Source organism: Trichoplusia ni, chromosome 27 (genome assembly GCF_003590095.1).
Source record: "Trichoplusia ni isolate ovarian cell line Hi5 chromosome 27, tn1, whole genome shotgun sequence".
Taxonomy (NCBI): Eukaryota; Metazoa; Arthropoda; class Insecta; order Lepidoptera; family Noctuidae; genus Trichoplusia; species Trichoplusia ni.
In genome coordinates, this window is record NC_039504.1 from 3,942,831 (window position 1) to 3,968,469 (window position 25,639).

General features: G+C 33.3%; 1 protein-coding gene and 3 non-coding genes across 4 annotated transcripts; 1 reads left to right on the top strand and 3 right to left on the bottom strand.

Annotated features, from left to right (window-relative positions):
- Nucleotides 1-6,038: 6,038 nt before the first annotated feature.
- Nucleotides 6,039-6,145, bottom strand: LOC113505964. The gene has a single exon (XR_003401674.1). It is a non-coding gene; the product is annotated as a U6 spliceosomal RNA (small nuclear RNA).
- A 2,091-nt stretch (nt 6,146-8,236) lies between these two features.
- Nucleotides 8,237-8,343, bottom strand: LOC113505965. Its single transcript, XR_003401675.1, has one exon. It is a non-coding gene; the product is annotated as a U6 spliceosomal RNA (small nuclear RNA).
- A 4,521-nt stretch (nt 8,344-12,864) lies between these two features.
- LOC113505966 lies at nt 12,865-12,971 on the top strand. Its single transcript, XR_003401676.1, has one exon. It is a non-coding gene; the product is annotated as a U6 spliceosomal RNA (small nuclear RNA).
- An 8,775-nt stretch (nt 12,972-21,746) lies between these two features.
- Nucleotides 21,747-23,737, bottom strand: LOC113505920 (GS homeobox 1-like). The gene has a single exon (XM_026888792.1). It carries the CDS (start codon nt 22,754-22,756, stop codon nt 21,872-21,874), a length of 885 nt encoding a protein of 294 aa, XP_026744593.1. The 5' UTR covers nt 22,757-23,737; the 3' UTR covers nt 21,747-21,871.
- Between the last annotated feature and the right edge of the window lie 1,902 nt (nt 23,738-25,639).

Sequence of the window (25,639 nt, forward strand, 5' to 3'; positions counted from 1 at the left end):
TCAGAAAAAGCTTAAACGTTCTGTTACTATCACAAGGATTAAATTAAACTCGCGGGGGATTTCACAGATATTCAAGTCAAATGCACAAAGACACATTTTAACATTTCTTATTCAAAAGCTCGAAAGTACATCAGTACAGTCCTAAGTACATCTACATTAACTGAAAAAGCATCTTGAAGGCTACATTCCATAAATGGATGTTAACTCTAGTTAAGGCTCGGTGCGTGCCGTCCCTACAATAAGAAATAAAGCAATCCTACTGCCTCCTCTGGGAGCGTGCTCAGATATAACCTCAACATGTAGTTTGATTTCTATACAACTAACCTTGGTTTATACATGTATCTTTAGATATAGATATCGATATGGTAAGACGATGTCGGGTTGTCGGTATGATCCATGAAATGTTAGGTTATGTTTGACTTAAACTTGCTACTATCACCAAATAACATAATATTGTGATAAAACCAGGGAAAGGTTTTTTATTGTAAGTTAAGCAAGGCTCAATCGGGTTGTCAATCAGTAATGCGAAAATAAGAAGAAGCAAACAATTTCATATTTTGCTTGTACAAATATGCTTTGCAGCATTAAAAACGCTAATTTCGACTAGATGAAGACGAGAAGCCGATCACTTCTTGTCTTCAAACCTCATGACATTATTATCAATAGTTAGGTTTTTGGTCAACCAATCAGTCATCGCATTTCAGATCTAGTTGATTTGGTCATTTTAAACCGGAATCGCTCACATTTGGGAAAGGGTTCATTAATAAAATTTCTCCGTTTTTTAATATTGTTCTAAACAAGCGCCCAATACTCAATAGTTATCACGTTCACAAAACTAACAATCAGAATCTCCACTTTCAAACAGTATTCTCCATTGCCATCACAATTCCTATTCATCGTAAAACAGATATAGTACTGAGAATAAATAGACTGTATCACCCATATCTTCGCGAGGACTCGTAAAAGTCAATTGAAAAGCGACAACACCCAAATATAAAGCTTCCCTCAGGGGACTTTCAGATACATTGCGTTTTTCTTCAACTCCCAAATGAGTAATAAATGTGATAGTGCGTAGTGAGCGGGTGATGTATTAGGAATGAGTTTTTCTATTAGAAGAGTTGAGTTCATTGGTAGAAGTCGTCGTTATTTCCTTTGATTCCTTGAATTACAATTTAAGTTGATCTTGTTTCTGTAAGAAGTGGCTGAAAGTGACAACCGGTACTCAACGGTGTATACTTAGAAATTGATTTGCGTATCAGTATTTGGTTGGATGTGGTGTTAGATGTTAAGGGCCCGTTTGGATAAATTTATCATGTGCTTTCGTCTTTTTTGCACCGGTTTGCACAGTAAGTTAATTCTAAGAATCTTACAAATGTAATAAAATGGAAGTAGGAAATGCTTTGATAAACAGATAGCATATTTTTCCCGTAATCCAACAAACATTATAGTTTAACGTTTTTAAAAAACATGTTTCAGCTAATATTTAGGTTTGAACCCAGAATTTCGACATTACAAATCAAAATAACAACTCAGAACAACAGTTAGGATAAAGACCCCTAAATCTAAACTGTAGGAGGCTGGTGATACCGTTTTTATCCAGATCAATGGTGTCAAATGGCCCCTCGACTCCACCGCTCTCATTATGAGCTTAAAAAATTAAGTGCACGGAGTTTTTAGCTCCTAATTTTAAAGTAATTAACATTTTTACTTGTTTTTAAGTTTCATTGGGTGCGTGAATGATTGTTGAATTGTTCTTTCTGTTGATGGGCCTTTGGTTGGTTGGTTTGTTTCCTTGAAATTATTGTAGAAGTTTCACTTTTTATCCTCGGGTATTAACTCACGAGGCGATGAATTCCGTCTTTCTTACCATATTTTATTAAGTTTCTGTCTTTTTAAAGTGATATTGTTATTGCCGATGATAGTAGTTTCTAAATAACAATCATATTGCAGGAGGAATTTATCTCACTTTGGGCTTTCCAATGCTTTTTCATCACTGACACACTAATTCATAGCTATCCATTATTTATTGTAATCACGGGAAAAGTGTATAATCAGTGTCAGTTCAAGTAAAACTGACAACTTTCTTTAAAATGCCAGCTTCCAGAAAATTCCTGTAACTATTTCTGAGCTGCATTACCGCATGACTCAAAGAAGATACATTTCTACATATGTTGATGAATGACTCTACTGAAATAAGAATGACTGCCCGAACATTTTCCATTAGAAGCTACAACAAATTAATTGTAATGATATTTCAAAGGCGACCCGTATCATTCCGGACAGGCGCTTGAGGGCCATGGGCTATAGACGGTTAAAGAGTTAAACATTCATCTCCCTGCTATGGTTGCTTAAACACAACTCTTTGACATGCTGCATGATTTATTGAAGGAAAGTTGTTGCTCGTTCAATGAAAAGTTGTACCGTAGTGTGACTGTACAGTGTACACATGAATCGTCACTCGCTGAATTATGATCTGATATTGGTCCGTCACTAACTTATTGAAACAGGTAGGAAAATACCAATAACATATAACCGTAACGATAGAAATAGTACGCAGAATTTGGAGTCAGGAATTAGGTAGTAGGTACGTAGGTGTAGGTACCTACTGCTGTGCTCAGGATCTCATAAATTAAAACTAGTTAAGTGAATCCAGAAAATGAATAAAAATATTACATTTTATGATACTTCTTTTGCTGGTAAATATAAAACTTACAGCCGTATCTACAGAAAAGTGAAGTCTGTTTGCCTGTTTATAATGACGAACACAGCATGATACTTTAATGTGACTTAACTGGATTAACGTTTTAAATATAGAAGCTATGCCAAAGCAATATCAGTTTTCACTCATAATACTATAATACTCACAATATAATCATACATTTCTATAAAATATCTGTAATGTTTTTTGTGTAAAAACTGAACTGAAGAATAAAAGAAAAATCCGTTTGTTGGTGTCGTAAAGAGGTAGGATCAGAATGTAATTTCCTTCGCCTTTCTCGGCGGGATATTGGTTAGAAGACATAACTGTCGCCTTGCACGAATTATATGTACGGACAGCAACACAAGCTGTTTAAAACAATCAAATTTACAAAACAGTTTTACAGAATAGAATGAGTTTCAGTTGTGCTATCAGGCTATTAACGAATCAATTAGCCTTGAGACCTTAAGTACAGGTAAAGCCCACTCAATCAAAGATTACTTAATTTAAAAGTTACTTCGTAAATTTATTTAAAGGCATTTCACTGAAAAGTCCTTAGCTTAAATATCTGATTAGTTCATTGACTTTCGTTTCCGACCATACTACAACCAACGTCGATAGAATCTATTGTACAAAAAATATTTATAGGATTCCGTACCATTTGACAATTGTAACTATTTACCTACTTACAAAGATTTTTCTACTGAAATATTTCACGATATCGTAGTTTTTACACGAACTGTTTTCTTCTATAAAGGGTTAAAAAAGACCTAGTACATAGGTATGGTGTTTATTTCTGAATCCTGATTAGTCTAACTGGTTAACAGTACCTACTAAAAATCTCTGAAAAGAGTATTTTATTTCTATCTTGTCTCATTATTTCTTTGCTTCTATTTTAATTCATTCTAATAATTATTAATCTTATGAGACATAATAAATTATTGTGAAATAAGGATTCCCCCAAAATAATTAATTACAGTTCTTAGTAAAAATCTTAATTTGCATCTCAGAACAGATTATTTTAAACAAAATGTTTACCTGAAATTTTAGGTAGGCAACGTTTAAATTAATTACTTTTTTGACCTACTTTTCAAACTAAAGTAAAACCTTCACTGTAATTAAGGTTATTAAAAATATCTGGGATAAAAATTGAGGTTGAAAATTGGCGTTTTTTTGGACACAAACGATATATCGTGGTATCTATCTCCACGCAAGTAATCCTTGAATGCTTGTTCTTAAGCAAGTGAATTGAATATTTCTGAAAACGTTAAACAACGATTATAAATTCAGTACGGTAGTCGTGTTTTATTTAAACTTTTGTTGTTACAAAGACATCACAATTCGGGTGAATTTTAATTTTCTCTCAGGTCTTGAACACGACCGTCATTAACATACAGCCAATTCCAAAAAGCCAAAAAAAAAAAAGCACTTACAGAATATTTTTTCAAAATCTTTTGCAGAAGTTAATATCATATTGTGTTATTTGTTATCCGTTGATGCATAAAGCTGTAAGAAAGCTCTCTGCTTGATGAAAAAGTTCGATGTGCGATGATTCAATCGAGTGATGGATGGCTATTTGTTTATTGGATGAGTGTCAGATATGCTTGCATAGTTTTATCTAGTTTACGTTTATATTTTAGAAATGTATCGGTTTTTGTAGCAATAAAAAGTGCTTAATTCTTTACCAGTCAAACAGTCGTTCGTTTCGTCTTTGTTATTTTGACTAAAAAGTCCGCAAAATATCAAGAGCTTATTAAATAAGTAAATTGAATTCTTCGAAAATACTTCAACATTTATTTATTTATTTGCCATTTATGTATACAAACAACCTAAAATTACACTTGAGGTGTACAAGGTTTTGCTTATTTCTTAAGAAATCTCTTCCAGCAGTCTTGCAAAAGGACAAATGAATAGATAAATACATTAATAATTTTAAAAAATAATTTATATTTATTAAATTAAAAAATGCTTTCGGATTAAACAAAAAGAAACTCATTCAACACGTCATTGATACCTCCCATAAGTATACATACAAGTTTAAATACTTCAACATGCCTAAAAGAGTATTATGAAAAAGAAGCCAAGCATTCAAGACTCACCTCTCTCAAAGCCATTTAAAAAAAGACTAAATAACTGAACGTTCCAAGTTCGGAATTCCCGCCTCGCGGCATTCAGCCAACATTATGCAGATAATAAATTGTCTACATTATAATACCTGGCGACCAAATAAAGGCCATTCATACAATATTTAATGCCGCAGGACATAGTACGTTGGCAGGCTTAGTAAGTATAACTAATTTACATTGCATCGGCTCCAGTCTAGACACGCTAACTCATTATTAAAACCTAGTTAAGTACCACTTGAAGTATGGACGACAGGGAAAACTGTGGAGATGGACAAAATTTTATTAGTAAGTTCAATATAACTAATTTTTTTTAATGCTGTATCGGCAACAATAGTTAAGTTCCTAATTGGTTGGTAAACTATGCCGTCTGAAGTTATGTACGTATGTAATAAACCGAATTCCTCGAACCGGAATTCCTCGAAAATTTAAAGAGATTTAATAGTAAGTCAAAAACATCAAAAGCAAGATTGATAGATTATTAATTGACTAGGTACAAGATAGTTCTTATTTTAAAAAATTCTGGTAGCCAAAACATTTCCTTTCTACTTTGAAAAACAGCATACGGCAAACGAATAAATGGTAAATATTTTATTTTATTTTGGTGCTAAAATTTTAACAAATTCACATTTGATTCTGATGAAATTGTACACGAGCTTATTAATTTATTAATAAAAATAAAAACATAACCTGTTGTTAACATCTCCATAGTTCCCTTGTTCCATCTATGGTCACGTAAACTCACAAGTGCTGGGATAGTGGCCACCCATCTATCCGTAGTTCACGACCCACGTGACTGTTCCAAAATATCTCTACACCTCAATTACTTATTTATTTTAGTACAATAATAACTTCTTCTGAGTAATGAGTTGGATATTGTGTACTATAAAATGATCTACAATGTTGGGGTCCGCGGTTCAAAGAAGAAAACTATAGTTTATTACCTACATAAGATAAAACTATGGGCAAAATATATTATAGGGTGGAAGACACATCGAAGCGTTTCCGTTTTCCAGGTACTAGACTAGACATTATTCCAGACCCCCAGGAAAAATTATTTTAACTTAAGTGGTGTTTGGCCTTTCAGGGAACATAATAGCTTTCAATGAAAATTAAGTGAAATTGGTCAACCAGTTTGGAATGGGAAACTAAGACTGCAGACCCCTGATTTGTTTATATGGGATTAAAATAAAAAGTAATGAAAACTAAAATCTCCAAAAAATGTGGAACGCTTCACGATTTTGCGTGTCATCCTTGCGCAGGGGCCATGCTAATCTTCTCTGTATCGTTCCAATTTTAGTATATGTACTGCCGAAGCAAGTACAATGTTAGGGGTCGAATATACAGAATGGATGCCGATAACAGTTGAAAACTTTGATTGTGCGATTCAGAATTTTTGGCATTAGTGCTTCTAGTTCCATATATCCAGAAAAAAGATGTTCTCCTTTTTTATTCTTTTAATACTTGAAAACAGTTTTTGTATTTTCGTTGTTATTTAATTTGATTTTGTAACAGCAAATATGACTTATTTTTATTTTTTACGCATAGTGTGTTCGAAGCGCCATCTAGTAAAACGACATGAAACTAGCTGTAACTTAGATTGCACAAGTGCAAGAAAAAACATAGAAATTGTTATTTATAATTAGTACTAATAGTGTTTTATTTAATAAGAAGGTATACTGGTTCCATATTTCTAGTATATTTTACTTTTATATAATATTCTGACGGTCTTTAGCAACGCCATCTACAATCTCCTTTATACACTAAATAGCAAAGAGACAAACTCATAAACTTCTTGTTAGCTTGGTCTGCAAAAAGTTTCACATGTAATGTATAGATGGCGCTGTAATACCTAATGTGATTTTATGTACCTACTTTTCTACTGCTTTAGTTCTCCGCCAAAACTCTTAGTTGTAAAATAGACTTTGCTCATCCTATTACCCGTAAAAAAACACTAGGTACATATCTAACTGCCTTATAGGCCACGAAAGGAGTTAGTTAAGCAGGCTATGAATTCTGAGCACGTATTCATGGGATTTTTCCCCGAAAACGTTTGTAATGACCGCCATAAGCTCCTCATCAGTCATTAGTAAGAACACGAGATATAAACAATGATAATAGCTGTGATATACTGAGCACATAACGACGAAACGTCCACTAGTGATGGGGCACACCGGGACTTATGCAACTAGTATTTACTGACTAAAATTAATATTGAGATAGGTGTTGTCTCACTTTAACAGACAAGGTTTTTGAGGCGTATAATTGCAAAATTTTAATATATAAAATTTAATAGATAGAGTAACAAAAGTTTTGTGCTTCTAAATGAGAACTTAGACACTAGATATTAATGATGATGATAATTATAACTCTAAATATACTGGCGCTCAAAAAATAATTCAAAATTAAAGTTATTTGCATACTAGGTTACTAGGAATAGTTATAAACAGGCAGGGTAGAACTCATATTAACAAAAAAGCTTAATTTTTACTTCAGCTTTTAATGAAAGCCTTAATTAAAAGTTTCTGTAGCTCGTACCGGGTAGAGAACCTACCGATTGTTGTTTTAACAAATTTTAAACTTTAACTTTCAGAGCGGGATCAACTCAATGTCCATATTTTTGTAAATACCACGCGAACGTAATCATTTTTTGTTTTGACTAAGCAATATTATGTGGTTTCTTTCTATTGGCAGTGATACATTTATTCTTGTAGATTCTTCAAAATTTCGGTGACGGTAGATTGTAGGCATGAGAATATATTTAAGTAAGTATCTACATAACAGAGTTTTATGTGGTCGGTTATGGTCTGAATATCAGATACTATTATAATCGAAGATTTCAAAAGCATCAGTAAGGGATTAACTTGTGAAAGTAGAATTTATTTGTTACGTTTAACACATCACCAATAGCAATACCTAATACACCACAAAGAAAAGCTTTTTTCTCGATACCTTAACGAAAATTTATTACGAATCCACAACTACATAAATTCAAGTCTAATAAATTAAACTAACGAATTCTACAAATCATCCCGGTTTTTCTCCGTGATCCCGGGATTGCGGCTGTCCGCACTATTACATGGTATGAGCACATTACTCTGGGCTGAAGCCCTATGCTTAGTTCGTAACATATCGCAGTTAGGGACGTATAGGGTTGTTTAATGCGGTGACTATACGATAAAGCGATATTCCGATAATGTATTGTTGTATGGCTTAGCTATTTAGCGGAAATTTCTTGTCCCTTCCGGCAATAATACATATAATAATAGAGTTTAATTATTTTGTATTAAGGAATGTAAAAGTTGATCGACTTTTAATTTTAACCATAAGGGAAGCTATTTTATTTTAATTTCTCTCACAAAAAACTATAAATAAAATAAACAATAATGTTTAACGAAACAACAGAAAACCTCAAAAAAATGTGGAACGCTTCACGATTTTGCGTGTCATCCTTGCGCAGGGGCCATGCTAATCTTCTCTGTATCGTTCCAATTTTAGTATATGTACTGCCGAAGCAAGTACGATGTTAGGGGTCGAAGTAGACGTTCGTATACTGATGAATTAAAAGCATTTCGATTGCGCGATTCAGGATTTTGAAGGGTGACAAAAAAGCGTGAAGGGTCGATAGAGACAGACGAAAATGCGCCAAGGTGTCTGTCCCGTCTTCGCTCCGCACGGTTTGATTTTATTTTTTGAATTTTATTTAAGGTCCAAACTTACTTTACTATGATTTAAATTTTATGCAAAATATTAATGTAGACTAAAATGCGTTTATTATTAAAAGTTTTTAAAAGTACGCTCTATAAAATAGTTTAGATACTTACGTACCTTAATTTACAAGTAAGTCATAAAATAGAAATAAAATACTTTGCAATGAGAACTAAAACTTAATTCATAGAAATAATTATAAAAGTAATTGTGTCCATCAACTTTTTAATACTAAAATGCTTAACGAATTCTCATAAAACTTCATATAGGTAAGCTTAAACTCCAAAAAAAACGACTTGCGACATCCAAGCGATTAAAGTATTTAGTATTCTGAAAATAAAGTAATATAGTAAGGTTGTAGTTGAGTTGAATCACTGACTCTCATGAGATCCACAAATTCGATTGACTCGACCCACCCAACTTGCATATTTATGAATCGAATTGCAAACAAGATGCATTCGATTACAACACTGATTCGATGAATAATCGAATTAAATCGATTTCAGACATTATTATGCAGAATTCAGAACAGTACACAAGTTCAAAATTTGTTTTGTAAATAAACCCTTTTTTGTTATATGGCAATTTTATTCTTTGTTAAAAACTAACTTAAATATTGTTGAGCATAGGTAAACTCGATACATGTTGTTATGTTAAACTTCAGAATGTTTATTCATTGTGATAAGGTGCAGAAAAATATACCTTTTTTTCTCTTAACCGTGGTGTGCTATTGCAGGATAAAGTCCTGTTCAAATCTTTCCAAGAATACCTTTTGAGTTTCACAAATTATTTTTCTAAATTACCCTTAATGCTTATTTAAACCTTTCGCGGCTTCATTAACTTTTTGAATGTCATGTCAACATGTCAAAGGATTAATTTATTATTTTGTCATAATCTTGACAATCCTAAGACAACATGTACCTACCGCTACATATAATTAAAATGAAGTTGACATTATTTTCGGAAAGGAAAAAATAACATTTCATTTATGAAAAGTGCCTGTTAAAATAAAATAATTAAATCAGTCCTCCTAATTACAACCGTACCCACAGGTTAAAAAAGGGAATCTCATTTCTGAAGCTCTGTTCTGACTGTCTGACGAATAAGTGACCTAGTCACTTATTACTATCTCATGGTCATGAACCTTGATAGCGAGATAATTAAAATATTCACAAACCATGTTATTCGGTTGTGGCGATAACGACATGAATACACACACACTGACACAAGGACGACTCGCATTTAACCAGTTTTTTTCTTTACTAACACTAAATTTAGTATAATTAAAAAGAAGAAATCTTTAAATGCTTGAGTGCAGTAAAATAATATTTCAAATTCTTTACGATAACGCTAAATAAAAACTTTGCAAGTTACAAGAGAAATTCATGTTTTACATTACACAGACAGGTTTTCTGAGGACAAGTCCTTCGTTAATTTTTATGAAACGAAAAAAGTGAATACTTTTTTGTCGACTTTATGTAAAACTGTGGAAGTTATACTTTCGTAGTTGGTGCCAGGTGCGCTGGGCATGCAGGCAGTATACACAGAAGGTTAACTTTGTAACCAGACTTGTATGTTTAGAATGATATGTGTATTATAATTATACTAGCTGACTCAGCAAACGTTGTGTTGCCGAATACTTTTTTTTCTAGTTGTATGTATTTTTAATGCCACATTATAAAAAAAAATATAAGCAAACAATATCGTCCAAAAAATAAAATATTTTTTTTAGTGTGAGCAACCCTTATCACTTAAGGGTATGAAAAATAGATGTTAGTCGATTCTCAGACCTACAGAATACGCATATAAAATTTGGTAAAAATCGGTAAAGCCGTTTTGGAGGAGTACGGTAACTAACGTCGTGACACGGGAATTTTATATATTAGAAGAGAAGATAAATGACATATTTTCATGTGATGCATTTGAGAACTTTATAAATACGAGTTTTTCTAAAACAATGAGGAATAAAGAAAAAAATTGTTGGCTTATAGTGGCTCTGTATCAAGTAATACAAGCTCAATCTCAAAAAGAAAGCCACGTAGCGCTTTTCATTCTCGCGTAGCTGCGTAGCAATAGAGAAAAATTGTAGTAACGAATTTACTCCAGTTGGACTTCTCCAACTGATCTGCACAATACACAAATGAAGAAAACTTCGTCTAAAGTTCACACTGGAAGGTTCCATGTCTCTATCCAGACATTACCCGACGTAGGTACTATACTTTATTACAGTCTAAGAATTAAAGGTGAACCATGGAAGCATGACTTAAAGCATTTTCATGATAAAATATACGGAGTTGTAAAGTTTTACTAAAATATCGGGACAGGTTGAATGCAGTGAAGATGTTATTTTAACTATGTAATGAGATAAGAGTCGAATTCTGCCAGCGAAGATCAGATGTTGGTGTTAGACTTAAAAATCTGTTTAATCCATGGGATACCTGCCGCCGCCGTCATTTGCCACACATTCTTGTGAACGTTTTTTTTTTGGCATTTTTATATGGCAAGTACATTTTGCCTACGTTCAACACCATTTGGAGAGCTTGATATTGGTTTCATCAAACACGAAAGGTTTCAAACAAAATTACTTGATCGTATCGGACACCTTTTAACACGGAGTAATATATGTAGTACTATATTCTAAAAGAAAAATCACAGACCAAAGCCAACATTTACTTACTTGCCTTATAATTACTTTCAAAAGCATATCCCAAACAAAAACTTTAATAAGTGCGATATCAGATAACAACAACGCACCCTCAATTATTCCACCCCCATGCAAGTCCGACACGTGTCTATACTAAAACACTGTAATACGGACAACATAAACATATTAGGATGTATATTTATAATTATGAAAGGGATCACAAGTTGAAGCACTATTGTAGCTGTGAAAGAGAGATGCCGCTATATAACGCGTTGTACTCTATCTTGCTTCCTCAATGGTAGCGTTACATTTAAAGGGATGGTGGTTGACCCTTAGACTAATCATAGCCTGGGGTTAACGTCATCAGCAGATTTAAAAATAATCCGGATCGCGTGGCCGAAACAATTCAGAATATTGACTGAATATTTGTTTGCTTTGGAGTGTAGTTTGCGTATTTTGAATCATTTCATACTTGATGATTGTAATATAGACACTTATTGCGCATCGCAAAGTGCCTTTTACGTTCAGTTCATGAACTTTGATAAACAAGCATTCTAGCGACCGGTTCGTCATACTGTTACAATAAATGCTGACAACACCACAATTTTTTTATTATGTTTTTATAGTATCCCAAAGTTTTGCACAAGTAGGTACCGAAGTACCAACAAGTATCTCCGAATGGTACTAAAAGGTACTTCGGTACCTACTAGTAATGACCACAAGGTCCAAAAAGACTTGTGTTCGTTACAAAAAGTCATTTAAGAATATAAGAAAACTTGTTAAGTGCGAATTAATCCAGGTAAAAAAAAATCTATATTCTGAATTTTAAAGAACCAGTTTTATGACTTACTTAAGGGTCGCTAAAAACACATTGTAATCTTATTGGATTTTTTTCGCAATTGATGAAAATGGCTGACAGGGATAAGAGATCTGCTTTATGTACTTCAATGTAACAATTTCAATTTTTTTTTGTTCTAAAAATGTTCACAAGTACTACAGTGAATCACCATCCAGGATAAAAGAAATTAACTTCATTTACACCCATTATACTATGAAACAATGTACGTAGGTAAGTAGCTTCTCTAACACATTATTCTTCAAACAAACTAACTCAATCTCCAATTGGATAAAAACCTTTTTGCTACAACGCGTTCAAAACAAAGAGTGTTTTATTTTTAAACGGTTACCACTCAATTCGTTTTTGCCGTTAGCATTAAAAAACAAACAGTTTTCCATTAGCTTAATCGTTGCTTCATAAAAGGGCCTTTTATTGGATATTAGAACACTGTCCCATATAGCTATATGATATGGGGTTGCCATAATTTCACGGTGACCGCGTGGCAGGTGAATTAAGTCAACCATAAAACTCATGTGGTATTTTTTTCTTTGAAAAGTTTTTTAATTAAGAAATTTGTTTCAACACTTCTTTTTTTTTGTTTTGATGTTTGATATTTTAATGGTAAAGCAGTATGTTTTTTTCTATAAATGTTTGAATAAAAAATATTAATAGTTGATTACACTACACAGACACATTTTACAAATACCTATAGTAAGTGCGATGCATTCCCCCTTTACCTTTCTATTGAATGGAGGCAGCTCCAAGTTGTTGTCACCCTTTCAAATCCTGAATCGCACAATCAAAGTTTTCACTTGTTATCGGCATCCATTCTGTATATTCGACCCCTAACATTGTACTTGCTTCGGCAGTACATATACTAAAATTGGAACGATACAGAGAAGATTAGCATGGCCCCTGCGCAAGGATGACACGCAAAATCGTGAAGCGTTCCACATTTTTTTGACAGATGTATTTATACATCAGTTTTTTTATTAACACCTTTTCTTATTTATTATATTTTAGTTACATTTTTTTTACAAAACATGTTATTTGATCATCCTTATTTAGATGACTGATTCGTCACCATTTTACACTTTAAAAGTATTTTACCATTCACACACTTGTCAATGGACTAAAGTCAATCTCTCAAATGCCGTATTCACAGATCCATACTTAATTTTACAACCCTGTAGAGATTAGTTATATCAAGCAATATGTATGTATATTTTAAGTATCTTGTTATAACGGCTGGTCCGAGACAGATGTCCAGAAACAAGACTTTATAAAAATACCTCGTACCTACCTACTTGAATTTGTCACTAAAAGATAACTCGCCATAAAATTGCACAGCACACTTACTTATTCCTGTGAATACCATTGAATTCAACCCTCTTACATTTTACGCGCAATTTCTCAATCTTGCACACTTCAGAGTTCCGATACAAGATGCAACAAAAGACAAGCACTTACAATAGAACAATGTTCATACAATTGTATGAGAGTGTATGACGAATCACATATTGTGAGAGATTCATTCATGAGAGCCACTCGATTCAAGGCGGCCATTTTGATTGAGTGTATGGACTATGGATGTAGTGTGAAATAATGGTTAATTTATGTCAAGTCGTGACGAATTGGTGATCATTGTTTGCGGGTTGTTACGTAGCTTATTGAGGGTTAGTTTGTTACAGATAATCGATAAATGTCGTTTATAATATCGATAAACGTTTGAGTATCTAATGCGGTGACGTTTATTGTGTGACTACTGGATGGTTACTGAATGATAGAATGTTAGGATTGTAATTGTTATTCGAGGGTTTGGTCTCATAAAACATAGGAAAGGGAACGAGATTTAATAATAATAGCTCGGTAAGATTTCTTACTATACAAGACTTATTGTGATGTAGTAGAAATCTATATTTTTAAATGCTTCAGGTCGAGATAATGGATACAAATGCATATGTAAATATTGTAGGATCACAATTAATTACCACGAAATATGTGATGTTCATTAATGTTTTAAAGCAAAATAATTATTTATCTTTATTAATTTATCCAAAGATCCCTCGTACCCTGCAAATGGTCGTTAAGCAAGCACTTAGGTAACGCGGAAGTTAATTGCCGCATATTACAGTGAGAGCAAGCAATAAACACAAGATAAAGGATCTTCTTAGTACATACGTTAATTTTGAAACTTCAGAAGCCGTTGGAGGGGAAAAATTATGTATAAAGGGACTAATTTTCACTAGAAATGCGAATGAAGTCTGCGAAAGTCCCAGAAAACTTTTGCGCTTCTGACGTAAGTTCGGATGCCTGGAATGACCGACTTTTAAAACCAGCCTATGAACAATTAACCAATTTAGAGTCTAAGTGCGCAAAAATAATCCACTGTAGTATATCCCTAAAATCCATTTTTTTAATGATATATCGGGCATCTTAAAAACAATCGCCGGAACCCTGGCAAGAACTTTTACAAACTGTAGGGTGACTTGCTGAACTTGTAAAACGTCAAATATCCTAGATCAGGACTTTCCAACTACGATTCAATCCGTTCCAAAGCTGTTTTAAATCAGTTTGTATAGTTAAGTTTTCGTCACAAATACTTTTTCATGTCATGTCGTGCTAGGCTTCAGTAGTCAGGTGGTAAGCCAAAATTGATAAGTCAATGTACCGTAAAATTGCTATTTTTCTCATATTAATATCGGTAATGAAATTGCCTTTCATTTTAAATTGCAGCGGTGACGGAAATTGTAATGCGCTTATGTTAAAACTAATATTGAGTGGCAGATGTTTACCATTTTACTGTTTTGTACGAGGGTGCTAGTGTATAGTTTTTTTTTTGTTATATACGTCTAAGGAAAATCACTATTAACCATTTACTGGGTAATATGAAGAATGTATCAGTTCAAACTAATATTCCTTAAAGTCACTCCATTAGATTTAACTAGCAAAACTAAAATAACATTATGCCAATTCAAATCTCAAAATACAATACCAGCTAAAATAAAATAATTGTGAAATAACAATTTGCAAAAACCAATCTTAATCCGTTAACATAAAGTTTAAACTCCAATACCAGTGGATATGAATAAGGGGGCTATCCTTGAAATTTTGTGACCTATTATCAAAACATACGGTTGTCAGCGTGATGGGATTTATTGTAGAGTGGAGCGCATCGAATGACATGCAAATATGGTCGGATGACATTTGGGCCTAAAATAAAATGTAGGAATAATTTGTTATTGTTAGTTGCAAATGTAAATATAACTTACAAAAAAATAACTTAAAAATACTGTCTTCATCACTGATTTTGTCAATCAGTGCGCAATACTTATTTTGAATAACTGCATATTTATACAAGAAGACAAATTGTATTAACATTTTCTTTTTATCTTTATTGCAACCATTGAAGTAAAAGAGTCATTTGCGAAATAAAATCTCTAGACTGGCAAAAAATCGTTTAAGATTCCGATTAATCTCAGTCTATGTTTCAACCTAGAACAGACTCCGTTATATTCGTAGACTCAATCATGACTTTCAAGATTAGGTACTCTGTCATTCCGCCGCTATGCAAATAAGTCAGCTCTGTTAAAATAAAACTTTTTTAACTTTTTCATTCTTGATTTCGCTTGGAATTTTAGATTTCGAAACATGAATAAACAAACTGCTTGTAGAGTCCTAGAAATTGCTTTTCAATCTGGAACATAGTCTGAATTAATCAAACGACAAATTTATTAAATAACATTTAACCCGTGACAAGTAAACCACGTTTAATGATACTGACGTAATACTATCAGCAAATAACCAATTTCCCACCCTAATTGCTGACCAAAAATCACATATACAAATAAATCAAATCGACAACAAGGAACGCACTTGATGACAGTCCAATCGTAAACGAGAACCGGCTGATGAAAAACAAATTCCGAATTTGGAGTTCGAAATTCAAATAGATACCAATGAAAAGACCGCGCGTGGCGAACTCTATGCAGCAAACATTTGTTTGCAGTTTTTGAAATTGTAAGTAATCGAATTTAGGCCTTATGGGTATAGGCAGAAAGTGTATGTTTCGAATGAAATAGAAAGGGTTTATATTGTTGTGTATTATGAGTGTCATGACAAACCAAAATATTTATGCAGTTTTTAAACCAAACATTTTCAATTGAAGTATCTTATTTCTTTGTGACAAGGTTCAAAATGGCAATAAATTGATTTTGTTAACGGCAGTAGGGTTCAAGTTGAGTTCTATGGCTGCCACGCGGCAACGCGTCCCTCCGTAGATAATAAATGCTTTTGGCAAATAATTACATTATTTGATTTTAGATGGATGATGGTCGTTGGACAAATATTAGGCTGAATCCCTACGTGGGAGATTTATTAAGCACGTTGCGCAGCGTTTTAGGGTACTATTATTATAATAATAGAATAAAATCCAATAAAGTTTTCGTTGACTCGCCGACAATGGCGGACAAGTTGGTAAGTTTTGCAAGGTTATAATGTAGGTAAGTATTATTTTCTTTTTAGTATAACTAAAGGTATTTGTAACTGTTTTATATAGTAAAGTTTAACCTATATGTATATGCATAGTATACGATAATCGCTGTTTAGTTTTCAGATTCGTCCGCATCAGTAGGGAAACAAAATTACACCAGAAACGTCCGAAAATACGATTCAAAATTTGACGATATAATGATAGGTGTGAACCTAATACTAAAAAAAATCACCCTGGAAAGAAACTAAACCTCCATAACACAAACAAGATAAATAACAAAAGTCCTATAACTTTGAGAACTAATACCGAAGACACCTTACAAACTCATTCATAATATTTCGAACCAATTAAACAATGTAATAAATGGGCAAGCGCCGCTCAGTCAGAAAAGCCAGTGATTTATAGATGGCGACCACTGTGTAAGACTGATCAGAAGGTTTACTTATCGGAAATAACATGCTTAAAAAATTAACAAGTAAAGGGTCTTTTGAGGAACAGAAATTGACGGGAAGCTATAAAAAAACTATTAAACATATTAATCTCACTAAAATTATAAACGCGAGTGTTTGTGTGTATGGATGTTTTTCCTCTTTCACGCAAAAACGACTGAACGGATTTAGATGAAATTTGGCACACAGGTAGTTCATAACCTGGATTAATACATTGAATCGTTTTTTCTATGTTTCCGTTTCATCATTTTCGATTAGTAGATGGGAGGCCCGCGGGCAACAGCTAGGTAAGAAAATACTTTTCAGAACATAGCAAACTGTGTTAAAGAGCCTCATCTTAATTCTAACTTGTTCATTACGAGTATGTTTGTGTCGAGTGTACCTATTGCAAATATTTTGCACAGTGACAGCAGACAAAGAGCTTTTCAATACACAACTGCGACCCCGAATTTAGAAGAGTTGATGTGATATTACAGAGTTATAGGAAATATTGGAAAGTGCACCCAATTTAGTAGAAGAACAGTGAAACAAAATGGAAACTAAATTACTTGTCTTATATGTCTTTAGGAGTTTTTGAAGAGAACATGAATTACTAGTAAGAAAGAATAAGACATTTATTTTTATAATTAATGCAATTGATAAATGTATGACCAAAAATAAATTATATATGTAGGTATGTAGTGCTGTGCTATAAAAGTGGTAACAGTATAGTAAGCCGCTCTGTCGCTCTATGTAATTATGGAACTAATAATATTTTGGAATAAAATGCTTTTTGAAATTCCATTTTTGTCTTTTAGAAGGAAGAGAGTCAGCGTCTTTAACTTTTTCATCGAGTATTGTTATTATTTTAAGGGACACTTCTGTTTTCATCTATTCTAATACAAACTTCTTACAATAGAACTTAGATTATTTCGGTACCAAGTCGACGTCAAGCTGGTTCAGTTTCGAGCAATCGAGTGCCGCTTGATTAATTATTTTGCTCTCCCGACAAACTTTCTTCCAATAGAAATACTAATTTATAAATACTAGGTAGAGTACAGTGGACAGGTAAAATAACTGTCTTTCCCGCAACGTATTCTAAATAAGTTGTTAATAAGCCAATTGGCAGAATAAGTCAATAATCTAATAAGAAAAAATAATGTAAACAACTGTCTTATTGTATAGCTATATCAAAATCTTTTGAATTCAAACATTGAAGAAATTAGTCAAAATACCGTTGAATTTCAAACGCACAATAACCAATTAAACATAATCTAAGTTTGAATTTAGAATGTTCTTATTTGTTTCGGTAACAAACCTTTGACGCTTGTGCGTGACATTCTTGGCGGGAACTTAAACAATATGGCCTCCAAAACTATTACGTAGAATCGATTGATCGCAATTATATTTTAATCGAGTACTCGTGTATGTCTATACGTGTTGTACATAATTCCTGTGATATTTGAAATATTGTTTTAGTGCATTTGAAATATGAACAATGGGATTCCCATTCAAAATTGTCACCAGCTTATTAATATTTGTATATTTTTAAAAGACAATCCCTTTTTAGTGAAAATTGTTTCTATTCTTACCTCAGAAGCGACAATAAAATGACTGAAATCTGATCAAATACTTTGTTTTAAATTGATCACAAAAAAGCTTTTAACATTACAAGTGTATAAAATATTAGAACCGACAACAATAACTGTTAGTAATACAAATATTTTTCCAATGTGGGAACCGAAAAGCACTCAGTTTCTCCACAGACGTGTTCTTGATCTTTGCAAAGACAACAGTTTTCACTTGCTTGAAACTCTAGATGAATTTTAGAGTGTGAACTTTGAAGTGAGTGCACTCTTTAATAAATTGATTATCAAGGGAGACCTGTGTTCGTCTTATAAGTAGTAAATAGAATATGATTCCATTAAGGTGTCATATTTATGTATGTATGTTGCGCTAAGAAAGTATAAATGCCAAGTTTTGTATCGTGTCCTAAACATGTGAAATTAACACGCAATTTAAATAAAAAATATAAAGTTTTTCAAGTAGTAAAAATATGTCATACCTAGGAGTTAAAAACATAATAGAAGGACTATTTACCAAAGGTTTTGACCAAAGGTTTAAAAGATTTTCAATATTTCATACTTTCTCGTTTTATACCCAACTTATTAAAATAGAATTGTATTTGATAGACGTTTCTTTTAACTATCTTTCACAAGAATAACCACGACAGTAGAAATCTTATATAAGTCAAAGTCCGCTTATAAAACAAAATAAATCTGATGATTCGAAAAATACCAAGTAACACGCAACTTTCATGGATTACGATACGGATACCTCTAAGTGTCCTCTATAACTATGCAACTGGTCGTCACTGTTTCTCCACACACCCCCAGACAAGTAAGCTGCAAACATTGGATACTTAAATAATCAAAAATTAAAATATCATGTTTTAAAAACATAACATTTAAATTAATTAAACATACAGAATACATGTAATAAATGCCCGGAGCTGCGTCCACAAGCACTTACTCATAATGCATCGGAAAGCTTTACACGCGATTTTTCCCGTAAATAATGTGATTGTGGCTGGCATTACTTTATCAAAGTGTTTTCGTTAATTATTTTAAAGTAAAATGAGGTTTTGGTGCAAATGTGGTTGTAAGTTATTTATAGGGATATTTTTTATTGCTACCAATAAAGCAACTTTATAAATATGGATTAATTGTTTAAATGCGCTTGTTTACGGTTCAATTAGGATAAGTAGGTAGACAATCTTCTAGTGTTTTTTTATAAAGTTACGAAGATTACAATCTATTACTATAGTTTGCAATATGTTAAAAAAATCTCAACAGATTTTAATAATCTGTTTTTGCATCCGCATTAAGCGTCCGCGTAAGATACGGATCTTACACTTGCCAAGTGACACATTTTTTAAAATCTATTTTTCTTCTATTTTCCTATCCGTTGATGTTAACTTCAACTTTTACTCTTAAAAAAATCAACCCACGCAAAAAAAAACCCTACCTCATATCATAATAAAAATTAATTAAAACCCCGCTCACATACACCGGAGCCTATGAGATTCCTGTCACCGAGCTCCGATTGCGTGCTTGCATTATTAGAGGTCTGTCATAAATGTGGCCCCTGGATTCCGACGGCCTGTTAAAATTCTTCGGCCTTAATGAAATCACCATGTCTTTGTGCTCATGTCACATTAACCCTACATATTGAAATAAAATTTACTCGTGAATTCTACCCTGGTAGTTTTTTTTTTCGACTGCTATGCCGATTATTTAGATGAAGATAATGCATTTGTTAATAAATCTATTCTGGAAAATGCTTTCGTACCGGGTTTTTGTAGTTATGATAGACAAGAAAACTTGTAAAAAACTTGCAAACATCTACTAACGTATTACAAAAAAAAAATAACTTACGTGGATAATGAATGTATTACAAGTAACGTTTTTTAAAAAAACATTTTATATTGAATTTTTTCGCCTCTGTTAAATAGCAAAGAACATATTTACCTATTTCCTAAAAATTTTGCACACCTAATCCATTGCTGAAACAATTTTATTGAGGAAACAACATTCATAACTACTTAGAAAGCCGTTCCTTCAGACACTAACTGATGACGTCAGTCAAGATATCGTCAGTCACAATGATGCCACAGAACAAGATCTGGTGTAAGTTACAAATATCGATAGATAGTCACATGAGCCTACAACCCTTTACACTTCGTAAGTATGAATAAGGGATTTAGGAAAGGCGTAAAGCAGATAATTTAACTAGTAAAGCGTCGTCCATACAGAGGCAGCTCAGCCTCGGTTTGGAGGTAATCCCCGGCTTTGTCCCGCCTATTATTTTAGTATCGACAATATTGTCCAGGAATGTTCAATTATTAAATATCGTATAGGTATACTGTAAGAGGTAGTTTGGGTACTTATTTATGTATTTAGACCCTTCAATACAAACCTTTTTTGATATAGTATGAATTGAATGCAACGTGATTAATTTTGTAAATCTCTTTAGAGTTTATATTTATCAGGTCGTCTAAATAAGATTGTTTCGTAATGGAAAACTTGAGTATCCTTTTAGTCCAAGAGTGCACTAGTGAGAGTGTGTCTGATTAAAAGTATCTGTGAAGCCTGAAAAGTTTTTATTTCTCTTCAGGAGATTCTGAATTATAATTTTATTAATCCCAAGACCTAAGAAATAGAAGCATTTTCATTTGGACACAGTACCTTTTTGTATCTTTGTCAATGTAATTACTTTATTACTCTCAAGGGAAAGAAAATGTTACTTTGAACATAAGCGCTAATTAGTAAGCCTTATCTTCATCTTTTACCTTTTAGGTACTAATTAAAAGAATTCAGGAAATAAAAAGATAAAAGTCCAATTCGTACAATTTTATTATACTCTCACAAGGAGTAAATGTTTATCAAAATATATTTTTGTTTTACCAAATCGTGGTTCATAAATTATTATTTACAGAGTCAACAATATACAAATATCTTACAAGCTCACTTAAATATAAGTTAGATTACTTACTATATTATTAATCAGTGTGAAAGATTAATTTCTATCACAATTTCACTTAAACATACAAGTACATACAAATCTTGATGCTGGAATTCTTAGTTTGACATTAATTGCCGGAATGATTACCTGGATAAATTTAAGGTACTTTTTTCAAAAGTTAAATGTGCAAAATATTATAAATTCAGATAGAAATACCTAATGAAATTTTTTGTGATAAAAAATTACAGACAGTGATTTAGGATCACAACCGATTTTTATCAATTGGCACTTATTCAAGAACACTCAATAAATTAACAATTATAAAATCTATCGTTTACCACTGCAATCACATGTGGATTTTATTTAAAAAATCTCACTCAGTTCATTAAAGTTCACTTGACTTGTGACGTCATTTCTCAAGGGTATTGTGAAAGATTTTGAGCTTCATAACTAGTGTCGTTGTCACTGACCACGTCTATTTGTTCTTGATCACATGCTTCTTGGTTCTTTGATGAGCACGAGCTCTTGGAGCAGCAACACTTCTTAGACCGGGATTCCGACATCGGAGACTCCTCCTTCTTCAACTTGACGCGGCGGTTCTGGAACCAGATCTTGACCTGCTTCTCCGATAACTTCAGCCTCGAAGCGATTTCTATTCTCCTCAACCTTGACAGATACATGTTCATTGTAAACTCTCTCTCTAACTCTAGTAGTTGGGTGCCTGTGAAGGCTGTTCTTATTCTTTTGCTGGAATCTTCTTTTAGCGGCACACGTTTAAGGTCGTTTGAGTATCCTGGTAGGAGTTCCTCTGGGTGGCCTAGAGGAGGGCTGGGTGTTCCGTTTCGGCTCTCGCTGGATAGCGACGGTGACCTCTGACCTTGACTCTTCGACGGCGAAATTGTTGTTTTATAAGGATGATGCAAGTAAGGCGACACAGACTTCTTCCTTCTGCTAACAAAATTAACAGGCTCTTGCTCTTCAGTTTTCAAATATCCTTCAAAAGGCTTAGCGTCTGTTTGCGCTTCGTAATAATCTTGACGCGGTAGTTGATGAAGAAGAGGGTATCGGAAATTGAGATGTTCCAAAAATGGTCTGAACAAATCCGGTGAGCGTTGCTGATGAAGCCCGATGTTCAGAAGGTTGTTCAAGTTCCCTGGGTAAGGGTACGGCAGAAACTTCGGACGCGGATCCAAGTGGTGACCGATCAACGCGTAAGGGTGTATAGGTTCACTAGACAGTTCATTTTTCTTGCAATCCTTCGTATCACTTATCAAAGTATCGACTAAGAACGACCGAGACATGTTGGTGTAGCTTTCGCTTCGAACTCCAGTTCACTACTGAATATGGGGTGCGACTCTCCTAAAAGTAACAATTACAAAACTACCCCCACTTAGTGCACCCTATTGTAAATAAACACAATGGTTCTCGAAGCGTTTTGGCAATTATTTGGCCCGGCCCACCCCTTTGTCGGTGAGCCGTCAACCCCAGTGTTAGTTGAGAGCAAAAAAAATGAATGGAGCATTTTAGTAGCTATGAATAATTTTGTATGGCACGTAACATCCCTAATATCTGTCTCATTAAATCCAATTTGGTTACTGTTTTGTATGCATGTGTGCGGTGTGTGTGTATTTTGATTTTTTTTCTGATAAATAATTCAGGTTTTATAATGGAGGTATGGAAATATTACTGTTATTCTCTGGAATCCAACAAGTTTTCACATCGTTGAACATTGACAAGTTTGAACCTGAATTATTTTTAAATCAGCTGTCATCAATAATTTTTAATTATCTTATGCGTTGAGAAGCTTTTCCCGTAAATCCCAAAAAAACCTTTTAAATTTTTAATTATTTTATCAGAATCAGAATAAATTTATTTGTTTTGGTACTTTATCTGATGAGATGTTTAACATCTCTTTAGATAAATTACCTAACCTACCCAAAACCCAGTCTACGTAGTTCATATCCTATCATAACAAATAATGCTCGAATATTTATCTTGAACGTTATCATTACATCGACTTTTATCTAATCTAGGTTTAAATAAATCACAGAGGATCAAATCAAACCACTCTACAAGGATCAAAACCGTTCGTCGATAGTACAGTACACCATATTAATTAAATATGAATACCCCATAATTGAATCCTTATGGTGCACGCGTGATCCTCGCAAACCCTATCAAAAAGAAACCCAAGAAGGGGTGGGATAAACGAAGCCCCGCCTCCTGTACCCTGGCCAAACTAGTTTATGAAATATTAAAAGAACCCTAATATTCGGTAGCATTATAATTGTGAACCAATTCATGTTATTATCATGTCAGTATTAATTTGTGAAGTAACATTTCCTTTTGTTCGCATAAGTGGTTTTGGATGGGATTTTTCGATGTGAGTAAATATTGTATTAAAATCTACGGGAACATATTTTAGTCTTACATTTACAAGTTTTAGAAATATCCAAAGTCTTGCGAAGACTTGAATATATTTCGCTTGAACAAGATGGCTGCAGTTCTAAACCGAACACCCTCTGTTATACCAAGTCAAGACAAAAATACGTATGAAGAGTGATTGTATGACTTCCCTTGCAAATAAGAGCCGACAATAGTTAGTAGGTAACAGCGGTAGACCCTACTCTCATGAACGAGGAAACTCTTCAAGTGCTTCAGTAGTTTGAATACGAACTCTTGGAGGGAAAATAACGATATAACTTACATTGAATAGAAGTTATGGTATGATTACTTACATAGAGTATAATTTCTTTTTATACAAAGTTGATAACTAGAAAGGAAAAAATAATCGGTTTTCGGTTGCCGTCAAAGGATTTATTAAATTTCTTCACTAAGTTTTTTTAGTTTTTTATTAATAAAAAATCGGTCAAAAGAAAGTGGATTCGCAACACTGAAACTTGCATTCAAATAGAGTAAAGATGGAGAAATCAGTTAAGCAACACATCAATTTGTGAATGAATAAGCTCAACCTCATTTGTCACCCAACAACAAATTAATTACTATTACAAACGTTGCGAAGCTCCACCGTCTATTTTTAGTTGTCCTTTTTTATCCTATTGGTATGGAATCCTTAAAATTACATCTAACAAAATTCGGCTTCTACCGACTTGCCCTTTGTACTGTCATTTGGAATCTTGTTAATCTAGCTGAGTAAGTGGCTAAGACAAGTACATTTATCGCGGGATCAAAATTGGCAAGATGTAATTCAATTTGAGAAAGTCGTTGCAAAGTATGGCGACCAAAATTAAACAAACGACGGCTGTTTCCTTGAACATTGTCTCTGAAAAACAAGAAATACAAACAATTCTGATCTCGAGAAACGAAAGGATGCATCGATACCTAAGGCTAGTTTAAAAAAATACATCTAAAACATTTCGCATTCGGTAGCGTCAGCAAATATTTTTTGCAACACATTTTTATTCTTTTGTTGTAAAAATCTGACGGCACTGAATTCGATCACGAAATCGCGTCAGACCAAACAATAGGACGAAAATAACAATGTTTGGGCAAACATCACTTGGATACTGTGTATCTGATCCTGCGAAAATTTTCCACGGAGTTTTGATCTCTACATGTATTAGAAATAGAGGTGATTTTTCTATTTATAGTTCAACGGTCGACTCCCCCACAAATCAGACAGAAATAAAGGGTTATTATCGAATGTAACCGGGGTTACGTTGAATTGTGTGCATGTCAAGCTACACCAGGTGGTTTTAGACACGGTAATGATAATTCGTGAAAAATTATACAATGGAAAATATGGCAAATTAACTGTTATCAGATGGAAGGGGTCTTATAATGGGATGTTTTGACGTAATTGTCTATTGATAGTCAGGATTGATTTTAACTCGAATTAATACTGCATCAGTTATTGCAGTTGGATATGATATGATATAAGATTTGTGTAGACATTTTAACAATGGGTTTGATAAAATTCTCCGTTCGAATTCGGTTCTAATTTCATTTTCAAAGCTTTTATGAGATTATAGTAAAACAAATTTAACATAAACTGTTCTTTATCTAAACTGTTGTATTTTACTTCAAAATATTTTAATAGGATTTGCCTGCAGACTGATGTGTGCATGCAACATGTTTACTTTTCAATCTTCTTTCGTAAGATTAATATCAACTTCAAAGTAATTTTAAATTTAATGTGATGCCAAAAGCTTTTGAAATGAATA

Excerpts from the sequence above, each read along its gene's own strand:
- LOC113505920 (XM_026888792.1), bottom strand. The coding sequence starts at position 22,756 with ATGTCTCGGTCGTTCTTAGTCGATACTTTGATAAGTGATACGAAGGAT.